At 35.8% G+C, this 20,733-nt stretch overlaps 1 protein-coding gene across 8 annotated transcripts in view; it reads left to right on the plus strand.

Annotated features, from left to right (window-relative positions):
- The window catches only part of PAN3 (poly(A) specific ribonuclease subunit PAN3), a 138,973-nt gene that overhangs the window by 71,207 nt on the left and 47,033 nt on the right, over nt 1-20,733 (plus strand). For 3 of the 8 annotated variants that reach the window (XM_082700713.1, XM_082700712.1, XM_082700714.1), the window contains one exon: nt 16,600-16,717. The exons of the other annotated variants lie outside the window; for them this stretch is intronic. In XM_082700713.1, the coding sequence (XP_082556839.1) occupies nt 16,654-16,717 (64 nt within the window). In that variant the 5' untranslated portion in view covers nt 16,600-16,653. The remainder of the gene's footprint in view (nt 1-16,599; nt 16,718-20,733) is intronic. 8 annotated transcript variants of the gene reach the window in all.

Here is a 20,733-nt window from a genome sequence, read left to right on the forward strand (position 1 = left end):
ATAGGTTGAAGCTGTGGTCTTGCTGATAGTGACTTTCCAAGTTCATATTTAAAATTGTACTGTGCATCTTAGGTTCTACATTATAATCACTGAAGGCATAAAAATTCATAATCTATCATTTTAGATTATTTTATGTTTTGCTCAGTGGTAAAATCACTGAAAACAAAGTTATAAAAATATTTATGTACTTGTTAAACATCACCATGTTTTATAGTATGTTACACTAGTTAGATTTTCCTATAATTATTTTCTAAAAGTCTACCATTAAATGAATTCTGTGGGTCAACCCAGTCAGGAAACTCTGCCACGATTTTTTTTTTTTTTTTTTTTTGATATTTCAGTCTGAATTGATTTGTCTGAATTTATTTTACTCTTATTAGTAGTAGAGGTAATCTAGCATTAAAATATTCTTCTTTGTTTAAAAATATCAGTCTAGATTTCCTAAGCATATTACCAGTTCCCTGTTCCCTAAGACAACCATGTCATTTCTAATCTAGCTCAAACAGGCATATAGATGGTGCCTAATAAGTGCTTACTCACTTAAGCTTCATTTTTGTCTTGGGAGAAAATGTTTTAATTGGTCGGTATCTTTAAATATAGTGAATTTTAATGATTTCATGAACATCTTTGAAAACTTCTAAATTACAAATGTTCAAGAGAATATAGATATTAATAGTCCTATAAGAACAGAAATGTGCCATTTGAAAATTTGACTATACCAGAACTAGAGTCACTTTGTGTCTTGAGGTGCTGAAACATTCTTAAAACCAGTGAAGATATTTGTAAGTATTATTTTTAAATTGCATGTTTCCATTTTTTGTAACTACTTTGTTTTTCAGGTTTATTCTGCAGAATCACTCAATCCTTTCCAAGTTTTCTAATTGGGGAGTACTTTCCATATTCAAAAATGAAATAAAAATTTATAGTTAAGATCAGGGGTCTCTGAGGTTTTTTTGAAGAGAACCTTTTCATTGCCCTGTAATGTTAAGCTCATCCTAGATGGAAACTGCTTTTTGTATGCATGTATATGGATACAGATGGTGCTGTCCCAGGGAAGATTTACTAACAGTAGAACTGTAGAGCCATAACCGGGTTGGGAATGCCTGTGGGCCTGTATTCCCTTCCCGGTTGGGAATTTCAGGAAACTGAGGCGAGACGTTAATGGCGCAGAGGGGGATGTGGCTGCTGCAGCTGTCTTGGAGACCTGTCAGGTAAGGCTTAATAGCTACCAGTAGATACTGTTCTACTGGTTGGGGAATCCCTGGTTAATACATCTTGTTAGGTTTTAGAGGTCCTGTTGTGGACTTCTGTTTAAATCTCATGTATTGGCTAACTTGTCCCTTACCTATGGGATAGGGACTGGATGGGAGCGGGTAGGGGTTTCCCTTCCACTGAAGTTCATCAGCTTCTCTTTGGCTGCTTTCATTGGATCATGACTCGATTGCCTTTAGAACATGGTGCTAGTTACAATAAAATAGCTGTGTGGTTTTTGGCACAGCCTTTGATCCCTGTGTTTTAGCATCTTCATTTCTATAAGAAGCTAATATTTGATGATTCTAAAAAAGTCTTTCTAATGTAAAATTCTCTTGTTTTGTGACATGTTGATCTGTAGGTGATAGGCACACTAAAAAGAGGCAGAAATGAACACAGCGATGAGAGAGGTAGCAAAAGGAGAGTTGGGTGTTTGTACTAGACTTAAAAGGGACTTTAAAAGGTACTTGACTTTCCTTGACATTGTTTCTCAATGACAAGTTGTCATTGACAGAAAATCCCACCAAGGCTATCTGGAGATGAGGGGAGTTTTGTTTCAGCAATGTAGGATTGGAATCTGGGGTAAGTAAATCAGAGTGTTGTAGTGGTTCTGGATGAAATGAGGCAGAGAGAGCATGTATTAGTTAAATGCCTAAGAACATTCTGGATTTCTAGCTGGATGTAGAGAATTGAAGTCAGGTCCCTTCCCACCCCCCGCTTCCCCCTTAAGTCAAATGGGTTGAGAGCTCAGGATCATTTCTTCTTTAACCTTTTGGCTCAGTGGGGCCTGGTGCATTGTATATACTCAGGGAGAGAGTGTGTGAATAAAATTAACAGTGCTGTGTGTCATGTCTTTAGTTAGGGCGGTCCTCTAATTCTATAGGAATGACATGAAAGGTGGCAGCCTCTTCTTTCTTTTTAATTTTTATTTTTTAATTTAAATTCAATTAATTAACATATAATGTATTATTTGTTTCAGGGGTACAGGTCTGTGATTTATCAGTCTTATACCAGGTGCTCATTACAACACATACCGTCCCCAGTGTCCATCATCAATGACCCCCATCCTCTTACCCCGCTCCCCTGCAGCAGCCTCTTCTGTGTCTTGAATTTTCCTTGATTCTTCTCAACTTGCCTAGTCAAATTCATATATGAAAGCCACCTGTTTTCTTACTCTTTTTTGCTTTTCAGTTTGTGCAGTCCATGTGGAGCACATGGGAAAGGTCTTAGAAAAGGAGAGGAATTAAAGATGTATCTATTTTAAAAGCCCTAGTACACATAGGCTAGTAAAGCCTAAACATAAATACTAGCAAACAATCAAATGTGGACTGCATGTTTATGGTGATAATGTTTAGTTCTGGATTTTTTAGTCATGACTCTCATACATTGATATGTCTGAAATGAGATATTTTCTTGTGATTTCATAAATATCTTCCTATATTGTAGATGTGGTTTCCAGATTTTAGATTGGTATTCCTATAAGTAGTAACATTAACTGATAGTCCCTTTGGGGGATTTTGTACCTTGAAGAAAACAGTACAGATCAATAGTATGTTAGTATAATTATTGTCTCCAAACTGCTCCCTATACTATAGTTACTATGGCTTGTACGCTTATTGTCCATTGTTTGTGATGTGGTGGTAGGCTAACCTGCTGAAACAAACAAATCCAAACTGTAAGGGCTTCTTCACATGACAAAACTTATTTCTTGCTTTTGCACTAGTCTAGGGCAGATATTCAGGTTGTCTGAGGTGCTCTTTTCCATGAAATCAGTTAGAGACCCAGATCAGGTGGTTTCTGGGCATCTCTCCAGGCAACTGGAAGAGGAGGACATCAGTGGGATGTTGGTATGGATAAGCCTGGAAATTGTCTGGTGTCCAGTAATAACTATCTACCAAAATTTGAACTTTGTTTTTTTTAAGCAGTTAGGTTTCATTTGCCAGTCCTTTTCCTGCAAAATTTTAACAGTTTGATCCTCGTTATCTCATATCTGTACATTTTGGGACACTATCTTATTTGCATCTTTGGTATCTAAATATATTGATAAAGAAGCTGCAATAATTGATTTATTTAGGATCACAAGAAATGGAGGTTTCCAGCATACTTGATTTTTTATTTATTTACTTTTTTTTTTTAGAGAAAGTATGCACACAAGCAGATGTGGGTTTGGAGGGAGAGGGAGAAAGAATCTTAAGCAGGCTTCCACACTCAGCGTGGAGCTGGATTCAGGTTTCGTTCTCATGACCCTGAGATAACAATCTGAACCGAAATCAAGAGTCTTGAGATGGATGCCCAACCTACTGATCCACCTAGGTGCCCCGCTTGATTTTTTTTTTTTAATATATCAGAAGCTTTATGACTTTAACTTGTCAAAACTTGAGATTTTCAGCAACTTTTCATAGATTTCTAAAATTTGTAGTACTCTTTTGTTTCAGATAGAATATAATCCTTTTTTTAAATTTTTTGATGACTCATGCTCAACTTTGTTTGCCTCAGTGATCATATTGGGCCAGAATGGAATTGATACCCTTTAGGTATCAGAGTTTGTAGAGCAGTGTGTTTCAAGTTATGTAATTACTTAGATTCTTCACTTTCTCATTGTCCTCTCACCCCAGTATGTTAGATTATAATACCTTGAAGGTAAGGCCTTTTTCTCTTGCTCTCTGAACTGTTGAAATGCTCCTGAATGGATATACTCAGCCAAGTTTATTTGAACCCTTCTACTGAGTTCTTACTGGCATTTTATTGATGACTGTGTTGTGCTGTTAGTATTCCTACCTTTAGGACAGTTGTTCTCAAATTTGAGAGTCCATCACAATCACCAGCCTTCTTGGTCTCATCCCCAGAGTTCCTGATTTCATAGGTTTGGGTGAGCCAGAAAATTTACTCTTCTAATTTGTTTCCAGGTATTGCTGATAAGATTGCTTTTCTTGGGAAGCTCTTTGAGACCTCACCGTTCTTAGTGCTCTATGCTGTCTTCTTTCCCCTTTTTTCTTATAACCTCTTTCTTTTCCTCCTGATCTGCTGAGGGCTAAGAACACAAACACATTTTTTAGTAGTTTTTTTTTTTCCAAATAAGAAAAAGACTTTGCGTTAAGGACTTGAATTGTTTCCTTTGAATAAGGTACATGGACTTTAAATTATCCTTCGAGACTAGTTTTTTTCTAGTTCTTGGCTATGTTCTGGATAACTGAATTGATCAGATAAGTTTTCCATTGAATTATTACAGGGGTTACTGAAGCTCATTCAAGAACATAAACGGAATTAAAAAAAAAAAAAAAAAAGACACCTGGGCAATGGAGATTTTTTCTACCTTAATAATAGTAAAAGGACAAAATAGTTTTTAAGTTAATTACTATAATACATTGATGTCTATTCTGGCTCCTGATAAGGACCATGGCTCTTTAAAATTTTAAACTCCATGGTTCTTGAACCAGTAATCGAATATCTTTTGTTTACATGTTACATTTTATTATGTATGCTTTAAAGTTTTATGTGGAGGTCAACTAAATTGTTATGTTAGGGAAGTAACAGAGGTATTTATTGATTCTATCACATTTTTTTGAAGTCAGACTTCAATTTTTGTTTTAAATTTGTTATTAGCTTTTATTCATTGGAAAGAAATCCAAAGTTAAAATAACATTAATATTAGCCTTACACTATTTTTGTAAATATCTATAATTTTTTAAAGATTTTATTTATTTATTTGACAGAGATTACAAGTAGGCAGAGAGGGAAGCAGAGAGTGGGGGGAGGGAAGCAGGCTCCCTGCTGAGCAGAGAGCCCGATGTGGGGCTCGATCCCAGGACCCCGGGATCGTGACCGGAGCTGAAGGCAGAGGCTTTAACCCACTGAGCCACCCAGGCACCCCAGTATCTATAATTTTTATAATCAGACACACCTGTCTTAGAGTTAAGTTTCTTGTTTGTAAACAGTACAAACATAATTTGTCACTATGAATGTATGAATGAAGAATCCATTTACTCAAATATTATCACTTGAGAAGCAAAAAAATGTTTCTTTTGATCTAGAAGAGTTGGTTTTGTTATGAGATACCTGTCCTCCTCCCATTTGGTTTTAACCCTTCGTTTAAATATTACCAATGTTATGATTTAAACGATTGCTACCATTGTAGAGGCTAGGACAGATCCTACCATTTTAGGTCATTAGTCCAAGTTTGGGGACAGGCAGGTCACTGTTATGTTTCTTCAAATATTATGGTGATCAAATTAAGTACCTACCAAACAGGCCAGAGGATATAGTTCTTAAAATTGTAATTCAAATCTATACAGTCATTTTTAAAAATGTGGATAAGTTATTAACACTTTTAGGGTTTAGCCACTATAGATTACACGTAGTTAATACTCTAATACTTGTCAAATTAATTAATGAAAACTCATGGAAATAAGGCTGTTAACAGAGGTAAGGTTAGGCCAAAGGGAAGAATACTGTTTGTAGACATGGGAAGCAAAACAGATGTTTAGGCTGTGGTTTCTATCAAATAGTATGTCAGAGTATGTGGTTGATAAAACTCAAGTTAAACTCCTAATACGAATTTACAGCGTTTGCTTAACTTTGGTAAATGAGATTAGATAAATTTTAATGCAATTCCTATCAAAGTACCATCCATCTTTTTCAAAGAAATGGAACAAATAATTCCAAAATTTATATGGAACCAGAAAAGACCTCGAATAGCCAAAGGGATATTGAAAAAGAAAGCCAACGTTGGTGGCATCACAATTCTGGACTTCAAGCTCTATTACAAAGCTGTCATCATCAAGACAGCATGGTACTGGCACAAAAACAGACACATAGATCAATGGAACAGAATAGAGAGCCCAGAAATAGACCCTCAACTCTACAGTCAACTAATCTTCGACAAAGCAGGAAAGAATGTCCAATGGAAAAAAGACAGCCTCTTCAATAAATGGTGCTGGGAAAATTGGACAGCCACATGCAGAAAAATGAAATTGGACCGTTTCCTTACACCACACACAAAAATAGACTCAAAATGGATGAAGGACCTCAATGTGCGAAAGGAATCCATCAAAATCCTTGAGGAGAACACAGGCAGCAACCTCTTCGACCTCAGCCGCAGCAACATCTTCCTAGGAACAACGCCAAAGGCAAGGGAAGCAAGGGCAAAAATGAACTATTGGGATTTCATCAAGATCAAAAGCTTTTGCACAGCAAAGGAAACAGTTAACAAAATCAAAAGACAGCTGACAGAATGGGAGAAGATATTTGCAAACGACATATCAGATAAAGGACTAGTGTCCAGAATCTATAAAGAACTTAGCAAACTCAACACCCACAGAACAAATAATCCAATCAAGAAATGGGCAGAGGACATGAACAGACATTTCTGCAAAGAAGACATCCAGATGGCCAACAGACACATGAAAAAGTGCTCCATATCACTCGGCATCAGGGAAATACAAATCAAAACCACAATGCGATATCACCTCACACCAGTCAGAATGGCTAAAATAAACAAGTCAGGAAATGACAGATGCTGGTGAGGATGCGGAGAAAGGGGAACCCTCCTCCACTGTTGGTGGGAATGCAAGCTGGTGCAGCCACTCTGGAAAACAGCATGGAGGTTCCTCAAAATGTTGAAAATAGAACTGCCCTATGACCCAGCAATTGCACTATTGGGTATTTACCCTTAAGATACAAACGTAGTGATCCAAAGGGGCACGTGCACCCGAATGTTTATAGCAGCAATGTCCACAATAGCCAAACTATGGAAAGAACCTAGATGTCCATCAACAGATGAATGGATCAAGAATATGTGGTATATATACACAATGGAATACTATGCAGCCATCAAAAGAAATGAAATCTTGCCATTTGCGACAACATGGATGGAACTAGAGCATATCATGCTTAGCGAAATAAGTCAAGCAGAGAAAGACAACTATCATATGATCTCCCTGATATGAGGAAGTGGTGATGCAACATGGGGGCTTAAGTGGGTACGAGAAGAATAAATGAAACAAGATGGGATTGGGAGGGAGACAAACCATAAGTGACTCTTAATCTCACAAAACAAACTGAGGGTTGCTGGGGGGAGGGGGTTTGGGAGAAGGGGGTGGGATTATGGACATTGGGGAGGGTATGTGCTTTGGTGAGTGCTGTGAAGTGTGTAAACCTGGTGATTCACAGACCTGTACCCCTGGGGATAAAAATATATGTTTATAAAAAATAAAAAAATAAAAAAAAAAAATTTTTTTTTTTCAGGAAGCTGTAGGACACCTAATAGATTTTTCAAATGCTTTTAGTGTTTCTAATAGCCAGGTAGTCCAGATACTTTTTAATCACATGTAAGTAATCAGCCAAAATGAAGTAATGATTATATAAATCCATTGTTAAAATTTTCTAGATGTTGTGCTCGCTTCGGCAGCACATATACTAAAATTTTCTAGAGGTTGAGGAGAAAACCAGAGATGGAAACTGAGTTGTATTTATTTTGGCCAAATCCACATGGCTTCTATTAAAGGTTACTTACATTAAAAAAGAAAGAAAACTTTTTGAGAGTGTTAAAACTTTTCATTTTTATTGTGTAGTATAGTGAAGAGAAAAATATTTGTACTTTTCATCAAATATAATTTTTATAACTGAAATGTTAACTGTGATTCAGTATTTTAAAACATTTTGTGCTTTTTCTTTATATTTTCCTAAAAGTAAAAATATTGCTGGTTCTTTATATACTTTTTAAAAGAATGAAAAACAATACTTGTGATATCTTCTCAGTCCTATTCAAATAATTTTTAGTTCAATTTTTTTTTTTTTTTTGATGGAGTCTTTAAAAAGATTTAGGTTTCTACTACTCACTACTATATTAAAAGGCTTAAGGTGGATACTGAAGGAACACGAAATAAGAGTCGAATCAGGAATACCACAAGGACTGGAGATTCTTTGAATCCAAGGTTCAGTTTACCTTGAATCTGGATTTTGAAGACTTCAAGATTAGAAAATTGTTCTATCACATCTTTAAAAAAGCATTTCAGTGGTAGCTGATGATTTAATTCTCTTCCCCTCTATGTGGGATGCATTTGCATGTAGGACGTGAAGCTCTACTACCTTCAATTAAAAAAAAAATCAATGAAATACATACTTCATTGAGAATTTAATTTCCATAAAAAAACATATCCACAAATTTAGATCATATATGTATTAAGAATCAGATTAAGTTTTCAGGTAAGGTGTTTATTTTTTATAATTTAATTCAACTTTTGTCATGAATAACCTTTAGCCACAAAACTGTTCAAAATGCTCCCTTTGGATGAAAGCTGTAATTTTTCAGGAAAGCAATTTATATGTAAGTTCTAAGGTAAAATCATGTCTCTATTAAATATGGTCTGTGAGTGTACATATTCCCTATCCTTTTTATGGAATGAGTTTTTAGGTTAGGCCCAGTACAAAACATTTACCTGTATTTTCAGATTAGAGTACTATTTTTTTCTTCTTATTATTTTTTTCCCATTTGAAAAGGTTAACAGATACCCAGAATGCATGTTTTTAAACTAGAAAATGAGAATTTAAAACCAGTAATTTCAAACAAAAACAGATATATTGGTGTAATTGGAAGAATTATAGACAGTAATTTTGGGTGGTTGCTTTTAGTAATTCTGAAACAAAAACAATGGGAGAAGTTCTCTTAGTAATCTTACCTACCTAAATTATTAATGATGAAATCTTAAAACAGTTTGAATAAAAGACATTGTAAACAGGATAGAGTTTTCTTTGCTTGTCTTATTTACAGTTCTATGTGTTTATTTTGTGTTAAATGCTTATATTCCATTTTATTCATTTATTACTTAGCACAGTATTATTTAAATTTGGTTATGCATTTTAATCTCTTCTATAGAGAAGTAGGGATTTTTGTGATTTGCTCAATTGCATGGTTTTCTAATATTTTGGAAATTATGACTGTCTTATTCTTGGAGTTGTGACTTCTTTCTCTTGGAGAAAAGATATATTGTGTGGCTTGTGTGCAGTTTTTTATGTTGCAAATTAATTTCGTGTATTGCACATTTTATCTATTCCTTGTGGAAGTTTGAGAGCTGTCTCAGGGGTAGAAGTGAAGAAGCTTCTCATCTCATTCTCATCATTTCACTGGCAAAAATCAGTTTTATAGTTTTTCTTATTTACTAATCTCCCTGATGAGAGAGCTCTCAAATTTTCCATCTGTATTTAATAAAGGAATATATTTGTAACTTAAAACTTTCATCTAATGAAAAGTAATTTATAATTCTGTTGCATTAAAACTTGGTAAAATAGGGGTGCCTGGGGGGCTCAGTGGGTTAAGCCTCTGCCTTCGACTTGGGTCATGATCCCAGGGGCCTGGGATTGAGCCCCACATCGGGCTCTCTGCTCAGCGGGAAGTCTGCTCCCCACCTCCCCCACCCCCCCCCTCTCTCTGTCAAATAAATAAATAAACCTTTAAAAAAAAAACTTGGTAAAATAAATAACACATTTCCAATTTTTAAAATTTTGATAAATTGATGTTTAGGGGTTTTGGTTCTCCTACTTAACTTTTGGAGATATTTTTGTATGTACCTGTATTCACAGGACATAACTAGTAACCACATGGGGGAATTGCTTGGAGAAACTTAAGGAGATGTTGGGACTTGGTTTTATTTTAAAGTTTTTACTGTATTCAAACTACAGTCAGTAGGAAATATGACACCTGCTTTTTAAACATAGGTCTATTTTAAACATAATTGTGTAAATTAATCCTTTTGTTTTGTTATTTCAATAATTTTGTTATTTCAATAATTTTGACTTTTATGACTAATATACAGTAAAACAAAGAGCTGTTGCTTATGTTCATAAAAATATTTCTGACTGTAATGGATTTACCTCATGGCCTCAGCCATTGATAATAGGAAAACTACTAATTAAAACTATGTGAAAATTAGCTTGGATTAGTGTTAATCTTTTAAAGATTAACTGAGGATGTATGTCAACATTTTCCAGGCTGTTTTTAAAAAAATTTATGACCAAGACCCACCCTAAACCCACCATTCCAATTTCTCACCCAGATCCTCCCTTTCCCCCCAGTTCTGCACATGTCTGTTTTTAGACAGCTGATCTGGCAATTCCAATGTTCATTCCTAGAACCAGTACTTTAAGGGGTTAGGGACAGTGGAGAAGCACTCCTCTTCTTACAGTGGGGCAGAGCAGGACTTTTCCCTCCCTCAGATACTTTCAGTTACATATATTTATAATTAAAAGAAAATATTACTGTGTTGTCCTAAATTTTTCATTTTTGGAATTTTGATATGAGTATGATGGAGCTGTTGTGGGTATGCATGTGAATTATATTCATTATAAAAAAAATTATAGGTAGCAAGTATCCTAAACTGTTTAATTCATTTCCCCAGCTTTATTTCCCACTTAAGCTAGCTAAGCTGTTTAAAAATCTCTTAATTACTCTAGAAGAATAGTCCTTACTTCATTTCAGGATTTATTAATTATTCTGCATTCCAATTGTGGATTTAAGGCTTTTTCTTATCAGGGCTTTTATGAAGTTGGGTAAACCCATCATCACCCTCTGAAAGATGCTTGAGTGAGATACTTAAGATTCATCTTTGCTCTCTTCCCTCACTATCCACAGTGAGTTAATGAGTAACCTAGTCAATTCAGTTTGCATATGATATCTCTAACATACATTAACATACACTGCCCCTGGTCCTAGCCATGATAGACTAATTGGTTTACCCCTGAAGTTCATTTCCCATTTAAAGGCAAAAGTAATCTTAAATATAAATGAGGTCATGGCCTTCTAATTGTTAGTAGAATAAAATCCAAGCTCCTTACTATGGCTTACATAATTCATGTATTGTATACTTGTCTAAATCTTACCCTTCTCCTCTTCCCTCCACATTGTATATTCAGTTACAGCCGTGCTGGCCTTCCTCAGATAGGTCCAGCCCGTTTTTGGCTCATGCTCTTGGCATATGTTGCTCCACCTGTTCTTTTTGTGACTAGGTCTTTCCCTCTCTTAGGTGTCAGCTAAAATGCCACAAAGGAAAAGTCCTTGACTAATTTAAAGGACATTTCTCACCATTATTTTCCTCAGGTGGTTCTTTTTATTTCCTTGTCAGAACTTACTACAATTTGAAGTTTTATTTTTGTTTAATTTAGAATGATTGGTCTTCTTTATGCCCATTGGAATATGAAGTCCCTTGTAGTGGAAACTGTGGTTAGATGCTAAGTGAAATATTTTTAGAATTAAAACAATTACAAAAAATGAATTAAAACAATTGAAGCTAATTGTTTAAAGACTGCTGCTTTCTTTTCTGATTAAGTAAGCCTCATCCCTTTTACTTTACCTCATGGAGGACCTACTCTGTTAAAAAGTATACATTCTATTTGAGAATATGTATTTGAACATGGTCAGCCCCCCCCCCCCCACAATCTCTGTGCCTTTGCTTTGACCTTACTCTTCCTGGAAGGCTCTTCGGTTTCTTGAGATCTTGCCTGTTTTTCATTGATTAAGGTCAAATGCCTCATTTTCTTTCCTCAAAGCCATTTCTACCTCTCTGGTCATTCTTCTCTGTGCTGCTGTAGTGCTTAAGTATATCATAATTTATTTTTTTTAATTTGTCTATGTTTTGGGGCACCTGGGTGGCTGAGCCAGTTAAGTGTCCCCTTAATTTTAGCTCAGGTCAGGATCTCAGAGTAATGAGATTGAGCCTTGCATTGGGCTCCATGCTCAGCCGGGAGTTGGCTTGAGATTCTTTCTCTCACTCTCTTGCTGCCCCTCTCCCTGCTCATTTGCACATGTTTTCTCTCGCTCTCTCTAAAATAAATAAATCTTTAAAATATATATATATATATTTGCCTATTTATATATGTTTTCTCCTCTAAAGCCAAATGCTTCTTCTGGGGGTGCCTGGGTGGCTCAGTGGGGTGGGCCTCTGCCTTCGGCTCAGGTCATAATCTCGGGGTCCTGGGATCGAGCCCCATATCGGGCTCTCTGCTCGGTGGGGAGCCTGCTTCCTCTTCTCTCTCTTCCTGCCTCTCTGGCTGCTTGTTATCTCTGTCTGTCAAATAAATAAACAAAATCTTAAAAAAAAAAATGCTTCTTCTTAAGGCATTTTTAACATTTTATCCATTATTATGATCTCACATGGAGCCCTAGAGTAAATTTTTAAATTAGAAAATTCTGAGCACTTTGGGGCACCTGGGTGGCTCAGTGGGTTAAGCTGCTGCCTTCGGCTCAGGTCATGATCCCAGGATCCTGGAATCGAGTCCTGCATTGGGCTCTCTGCTCAGCAGGGAGCCTGCTTCCCTCGCTCTCTCTCTGCCTGCCTCTCTGTCTACTTGTGATCTCTGTCTGTCAAATAAACAAATAAAATCTTTAAAAAAATTTTTTTTGAGCACTTTAGTGGGCTTTCTTTATGATAGAGTGTGAACTTCATGAGATGGGGACTGGGTCTTATTTCTTGAATTCCTGGAACCTTGTTCAGTGCCTGATCTAATGCAGTGCTTCCCGTAAGCTTCCATATAGTTACAGATCAATCTTTGGTGCTTCTAAAATACAGCCTTCCCTGCCCCATCTAAGATCTACTGCATCAGAAACTAGACAATTGGAGCAATGTCCTTTGTATTTTTAAAGATTTCGTAGGAGATTCTTTTTTTTTTTTTTTTTAAGATTTTATTTATTTGAGATAGAGAACACAAGTGGGGGGAGCAACAAGAAACAAGAAACAGGGGAGAAGCAGGCTTTCCACGGAGCAAGAAGCCCGACATAGGGCTCGATCCTGGGACTCCGAGATCATGACCTGGTCTGAAGGCAGACACTCAACCAACTGGGCCACTTGGGCACCCCAGGAGATTCTGATATCTGCCCTTTTACTTATAAAGAGAAAAAAAGTTCAGAATGCCAGAAAATTTTGAGAAAAGTGAGGTTTTAACTGATTTGAATGAGGATGTCCAGGCCAGAAAGGTTCATGGAAAAGGAAATACTGGAGATGGGTTTTAAAGGGTAGAAAGGATTTCTTTAAATTTTAAACACCGTTGAGAATCTGTGAAGTTGGTTGGGTTTTGTTTGTTTGTTAGTATGTTTCAACCCGTTGAGTACCATAATCTAGAAATGCTCTTACTCAGTTAGTGAACTTTCAAAAAGTAATTCAACCTAATAGTTAGGTAAAAAGACTGAACAGATGTGAAGAAAATCTCAGATGTGGTACCGAAGCGTAGGCTTGAAGCAAGCTTCTGTTAGAACAGGCACTGTTACTCCCCTAAGTGCTGATGGTGAGGAAGTCCATGGAGTTTCCTTAGAGAAGCTAGGTTAGGGCAGGATGTTGTTTTGCTTTTGTTTTAACCAGTTGCACTTTGTCGTTGTTGTTTTTTAAAAGATTTTATTTATTAGAGAGAGAGTGGGAGTGAGTGAGAGGAAGTGAGAGTCCACAAGCAGGGAGAGAGGCAGAGGGAGAGAGAGAAGCAGGCTCTTCACTGAGCAAGGAGCCTGAAAAGGAGATGGATCCCACAACCCTGGGATCATGACTTGAGTCAAATCCAGATGCTTAACTGACTGAGCCACCCAGATGCCTCTGTTTTGCTTTTTAAAACAAGCTGTGGGTGGGTACTAGTGTGCAGTGATTCCATGTGACGATTTAAAGGACTATCATTAGCTCCTATGGATAATTCTGTTTCTCCACCTTAGGCTTTTAGTCACTGCTTTTGTTATATAGAATTTCTTTTTCACTTATCTTTTCAAAGAAATATCTGAAGTCTACCATTTGTGTGATGTATGTGGTATGATATTTCATCTCTGTTATATCAGAAGAGTGGGATTTCATTTTAAGATTAAAATTGCTAGGCAAGTGTGCCTGACTGGCTCAGTCAGTAGAACATGTGGCCCTTGATCTCAGGGCCATGAGTTGGAGCCCATATTGGGAGTAGAGAGTACTTAAAAATAAAATCTTAAAAAAATAAAATTGCTAGGCAAGTGGAAAAGGTTAGATTGGATAGAAACTTGGAAAAATTAATGAAAAATGGCACTGAGATACCTTTTCCTCCTATATTTATTTCCTTCCTATATTTAAAGTATCTAGTACCCCTCTCTTAAAATCTTTACCAGTTTTGATTGCCATTAACACTCCAGAGTTTGGCATACTGTGTTTTGAGAGCCGTGAGAATGTGGGGAGAGGAGGCTAGTAGGAGGGAAGACTGGTAAGGTGATTTTAGAGTACAGGTAGCAGGCACTTCCCACTCAGCAGGCATTAGAAACTAGACTTAATTACCATTTCTGCCCCTAGAGGACCTGTGAACCAGGAATCCCAAGCCTTAATTAGAGTTTAGAACACTGGTTTTCAAAGCAGCAGAACGCTTGTGGAGATGATATATAATCTCCAAATCTAAATTTATATAAAGTCGCTAAAACTGGTATTACAGGGTTAGATTTTAAAAACTTATTCATAAAGTTATTCAGTGACAATAACAAGTCTGTGTGGTTTGTTGGACACAATAGATTGAAATTGGTGGCTAAAGGATAATAACTACTCTTTGTTACTCAGTCTCCTTTTCTATATTTTCTATCATATAATATGAGAATCACAATTCACATGTGTACGTTGTACACTTATTTGTTCAATTTTGTATAAGTACCTGTGCATTTAAATAAGGATTTCTCCAGAGTCTACCTTCCTAACAAAAAATCCATATATAGAGAGAAAGAGAGAGCGTGCGCGGTGACAGGAGAGAAAGGCTTTATTCTGGGATGTCCATGAAAATACTGTAATCTGATACAAACTGAGTATGTTGGTGATAATCTCTAGTATGCTAAAAATGAATGCATACTGTTTGGACCTGCATATGTGATTTTTATTACTGATTTAATAAATATTGAAAAAATAGATAAAAGAATTTCAGATCAAGAAATTTACACAACCCTGAAGTTACTCTGGGAGCCTAGGGTTTTACCTGATAAAGTTTGAAAACCACTGGCCCACAAGGCCTATTTTTCAGTAGGAAGGAACTTACCGGTACATATGAAGGAAACTGGGAGCGTTGGAGCTTTTCTGAACTGCATTCTTCCTCTGAACCACAGAATACAGACAGTGATTTGAGTTACTCTCTAGTAATGTGCAGTATGTGTCTTAGCACATTAGGGCTCAACTCTTTCTCTGACAAAGGCTGGGAATGTGAGGAGTCAGTAAGACTTTAAGGCCACACCGAAGCAGAAACCCCTGACCAAAGTGTCAGTCAGATGCTTTTATGCAACTGAGTACAGTTTTCAAGGCAGGGTATTGGTTCTGCTAGTTTTATCTTCCATAAATCTGAGGTCAGGCACAGAGATTCTTAGTTGAGAATCAAGAATTTTCTAATTACAACTTGAAAATGACAAGGGAAAGATTTTGATTAGAATTTTCCCACACTTGAATGAATAAATAATAGAATTAATAAATTTTTAAAAAATGAAAAGTTATATTGGTCACCTTCATGATTCTAGTTGTATTGGTCACCTTCATGATTCTTTTTGGAGACAGTCTTGAGTAATGTATTTGTTTTATGAAAATCTTTTAATCTAATTCATGTGAAAGGACAAAATGACATTTCTGTGTTCTGAAATTAGCTTGAGATCCCTAGTTGCCTTTCTTACTATTTTGCTTCCCTTTTCCCTAATAGCATGATATAGTAGACAAAATCCCTAACTCCTGAAGTGGAAAGGCCCCCTACTTCTGTTGTGGTATATCTCAAAGCTCAAAGGCTGTGCATGTTGATTTTTTTGGTTTTAGAAATAATAGGGAAGGCAACCTGCTATTGCCAAGAGAACACGTTACTCTTTTTGTCTTTTGATTCAGAGTATTTTTTCTAACTAATGAATGAAGATCTTGGATTTAAGAGATTATGTAACACTTCACTAGTTTTTTTATGTATGGTGTTAAGTGTAGCTACCCTATGACATGGAGACTACTTCTGGGTGGCGACATTTAATTTTCACCCACTTCACTCTCTGTTTCTTGCACGAATGAGTGTGCATGCACACAAAACTCAGCTCTCAAAGATAAAAGCAAAACAACAGCTTTGGCCCTTGGAATACTTTTCATTTATATTCCCTGTAAATTTCTTCTTGAGTGAGAAACCATATAGTTTGTGTGATAGCTTTTCATATAAGCTTTTTAATTTATTTAACATTTCTTTGCTGTAACTGAGTGAAAGCTTTAACCAAGACCTATGGCACATAGCTGCCTTCTGTTTATTGGCTATTTCTCTAGTTGAAAGGAAGTTGAACTATTTTTTGGACCCAGTAAGTTGTCCTTTCCACTTGGGTGTTGAAAGAGCTTATGAGCAGTAGCTGTTCTGATTTTTGTTGGTTGTTTTCTCTAGGGAACAAGCTACCCTCTGAGTCAGCACTGGACTTGAAGATAAATCCTACAATTCATGAAACTGACTGATCCGACTAAAGGATGGATAGTTTGGGCAGCGTTGGACAGCTCTATGAGGGGTCTGTTGGTTTAACTGAAGGGATTGTTGAGTTCAGCAACTTTTAATTCCCCTAATCATAAGGGGTTGCTGTTGTGAAAACAGGGTTTGTGAAGGAATCAGTTCTGGCAATTAACATGAATATCCTTATTGACTCCGTTTTCATTTTGTCACACTTCATGGAACAATTCTTTAAAGTATAGAAATTTTACTGCTATTTGTTGCCAGCAAGAATTAGTACACCCTCACAAGGTCAGCATAGGATTTTGCTGAATCCAAGTACCCTTTTTTCACATGGGGTTGTAAACATTTCTTTCAAGTAAACCTTTTGGCATTTGGGTTGTTTCATCTTTGCAAAGGTAGTTTGCATTTTTGGTGTGAAACTTCTAGGACTAAATTGAACTTAATTTGATTAGTGGGTATTTACTAGATCTGTGAATAATTTACATTTTGGCTTGTGGTTAATACTGTGATATGCTTTTGATAATTTACCAATTTTTGCCTTGAAAAGTACAGTATTTTTTAGTATCAATCTTTGAGGAAATGAGAATAATTATGTTTAAATAAATGGATTTTAAAATCTGAAACAGTGAGGGATTTAAACTGTAGAAAGCAAGTATTTATCCTAATATTCTAGGCCATTGTAAATTATTCAGGAATACTGTGGATTGTCTTTTTGGGGACCTTTAAAAATAGGGTATGGCTTGTCATAGGGAATATTTTGGCCAAAAGTACATCTGTGGGTAACACACATAATCCTGTGGTTTAGGATTGCAAATATATTTATTTTAGTCATTTGAAAGTTAGCATGATTTAGAATATATAAAATAATGGGAATTTTACCTAGTCAGTATTTTATTTCACTACTAAGTATTTTTTATTGTTCAGGCTAGAAGTGCAAATGATCATCTGTCATGTCAGAGTTTGGAAAATTGGGCTGTAGATAATGAGCTTTTATACATAGATTCATTGGTTGCGTGGTTATTTTGACCTTAAACCTGGTACTTTTACGAACATTTTTAGCCAGTTTTGATAATTTGATGGGATGATGAAATTATTATGGGGAAAGAAGTAAAGCCTATTATCTTAGCTATTACTTCCTAATTCTTTTGCTTTTTGGGTGCTGGTTTGTTTTATTTTGTACAATCTGTTCGAGGATTAGATCCATATTTAAAATACACACATGCCTGTATGATTGTTATCTCAGTTGTATGTTTATTTGAAAGTTTTCTTACCTCAGTTTGTGGCTTAACAGTATAGTAAAATGTTTCCAAATTAAAATAGACTTTCTTACTTGATGGCAAGATCTTTAAGAATCTTGCTCTCAGTCCCCTTGTTTGGCAGAAAATTATGCAAAACCATAATCTAGATTTACCATATTTTCCTGTATTCTCAGGTGCCATCTATTATAAACCTAGACATCCATATTGCTAGGATTCTTTAGAATCTCTGATTCTTCCATAATTTTTAAATTCAAGGGCCTTCTGAATCACTCTTGTCTTGGCAGGTATACATGGCTTCATAGTCACATATTTCTTTTCATAGTACCTAAACCTTTAGGACTGATGGTATCATTTTGAGACTTATGTAGAATTCCAGAAACTTATTAACAGATCATTGTTTTTAATTGGTTGCACCATTCTCCCCTCCTTTAATATTTTATATTTGACTTGAAAAAACTTGCCATTTCTGCCCTTAACCAGGTTTTCTCTTTATACTATAACTTTTCCTTCTAGGTATGTTACTTTTATATAGTCATTAAGGATTTAAATTTAGGTCAAATTCAACAGCACTCGAGCTGTATTAACACTCAAGTGGCCTAGATTCTAGTTTCATTTGTATGATCACTAAATTTCTATGACTGAACAAATCACTGGGCCCCAACTGTCTGATTTGTAAAAAGAGAAAAAAAAAACTTAATTTACTTCTGGCTTAAAAATTGGAAATTATAAAATATTTTCTTCAGATTATTGGTAAGTTCATGAAGTAGATTCTTAATTCTCTTTAGTAGATAATTAAATAGATTCTTAATTATTTTTAAAAAGATAATTAGGACTTTAAGGGTCACTAAGTGGGGTGATTATCATGAAACAAAAATATTGACTAAGGTTTTTTCTAAATTTAGGATTTTTAGATTTCTCTGTTTTATTATAAGGCAATATAGATGATGATGACTTTAATATTTTATCAAACAAGCTTATGCTCAAGGTTATTCAGAGTGTAAACTTACAAGAAATTGATTTTATTTTAGGTAATGTTATTAATTATTTAAATAGCTTTTCTATATTTCCTAACTGGATCAAATAACTATGTCATGAAAAAATTTTTTACTTCATATTATAATGCATCACTTACAATGAGCTGTTTTCCCCTAAAACCATTCTTAGCATCTTAATAGACTTTAGTTGATTGAGAATATTTTCTCTAACCTTCAAATTGCCTTTGGTTTTTAAAAAGTTATTTTATCTATTAAAAAATTGAATCAAAGTGTTATCTTTTTAAAAGCAGCATATCGGGTGCCTGGGTGGCTCAGTCGTTAAGGGTCTGGCTTCAGCTCAGGTCATGATCCCAGGGTCCTGGGATCAAGCGCTGCATTGGGCTCGCTACTTGGTTGGCGGGAAGCCTGCTTCTCCCTCTCTCTCCTCCTGCTTGTGTTTCCTCTCTCATTGTGTCTCTCTCTGCCAAATAAGTAAATAAAATCTAAAAAAAAAAAAGCATATGTGTATGTTCTCATATATATATATATATATATACATTTATCTTAACTATGAATATCTAGATATACATTTATCTTAACTATAAATATCGTTCAGGATTTAGGGTGATTTCTTAGGATACTTTCTAGAACTAGAATTTCTGAGTTAAAGGTTGTGAATAGTTTTTAAGCTACTGAAACTGAAAGCAGCTACTTTTATGATGCATATACCAAATCATAGCCTAGATGATCCTCTGTAGGATTCCTCAGAATCCAGCAGTTATTTACTAAGTATAAAGTTTTCTTTCATAATTTTCTAATGTTTAAGTAAGTAAACTTTTTGAATAGCTTCTACAGTTTTTGTATGCTAGAAGCTAAGAAATACAACCTAACTATTGATAATAAAAAAGTCTTTTCTATTTAGTGTTAGTAGCTAAATCTTAGTATAAGCCATAACATTTAGTGTGTATATTTAAATAGGTCAAATACTAAGAGATAGGAGCTGAGGAAGCACATAGGCTCAGCTCCTTTTTATATGAACTGCATTTAATTTTTCTTTGCTGTATTTCCTAGCCTTTTTATATGAACTGCATTTAATTTTTCTTTGCTGTATTTCCTAGCCATGGAGTATATGTCACTAATATATGTAATCTTTCCTAAAGGTGTGTAGATAAAAAGTAGTGAAATTCACTGCCCTATCTTAAGGTTTACTTTTTTTCTTCTGTTCCTTCCCTGAGGCATGTGTTTAGATGGGAAAAACAAAACATTTGCCCTTAGATTTTTCTGTAACAATATTCACTTTACTGTAGAGCAAAATTATGAAACAGTGGTGACTATACTGGATGCAATTCAAGGTGTCTGTGCAGAAGTGAGCTAACATAGCAGGCTAAAGATTCTTGTCTTTGAAAAAGCCTGCTTGCAAGGTTGGCCTTTGGCTGATGTCCGGGAACTTGGAGTTAAGGAGTGTTCCTGTTGTTCCGCAACCTGTGAGGGTGGTTTACTTTTCCTTGATTCTTTATGTAAACAGCTAGGTTTATGCTGCACACCACATGTATTGTACACGTGTTACTGGAGGAATAGTGAGCTGTGTGAACCCTCATGAGAGGAAGAGAGCCTAAGGAAACCTACACATGAATTCCTCTGGGCTCTACCTGTATGTTTTTCCCTTGAGAAAATGGACGTGTATGCTTGTTACATTGCTGTGACAAATCTTCATGAGTGCAACTATAAGCTGAATCCCTTGCGTTTTGGTGAATTTCTAAACATGGGGGGGGGTGGTCCTGAGGACCCCCCAGCCAAGGATCTTTGTTACTAAATTTATGGAGAAACTCTAAGGATTGATT

The sequence above is a fragment of the Mustela nivalis genome (assembly GCF_964662115.1).
Source record: "Mustela nivalis genome assembly, chromosome: 15".
Classification (NCBI taxonomy): Eukaryota; Metazoa; Chordata; class Mammalia; order Carnivora; family Mustelidae; genus Mustela; species Mustela nivalis.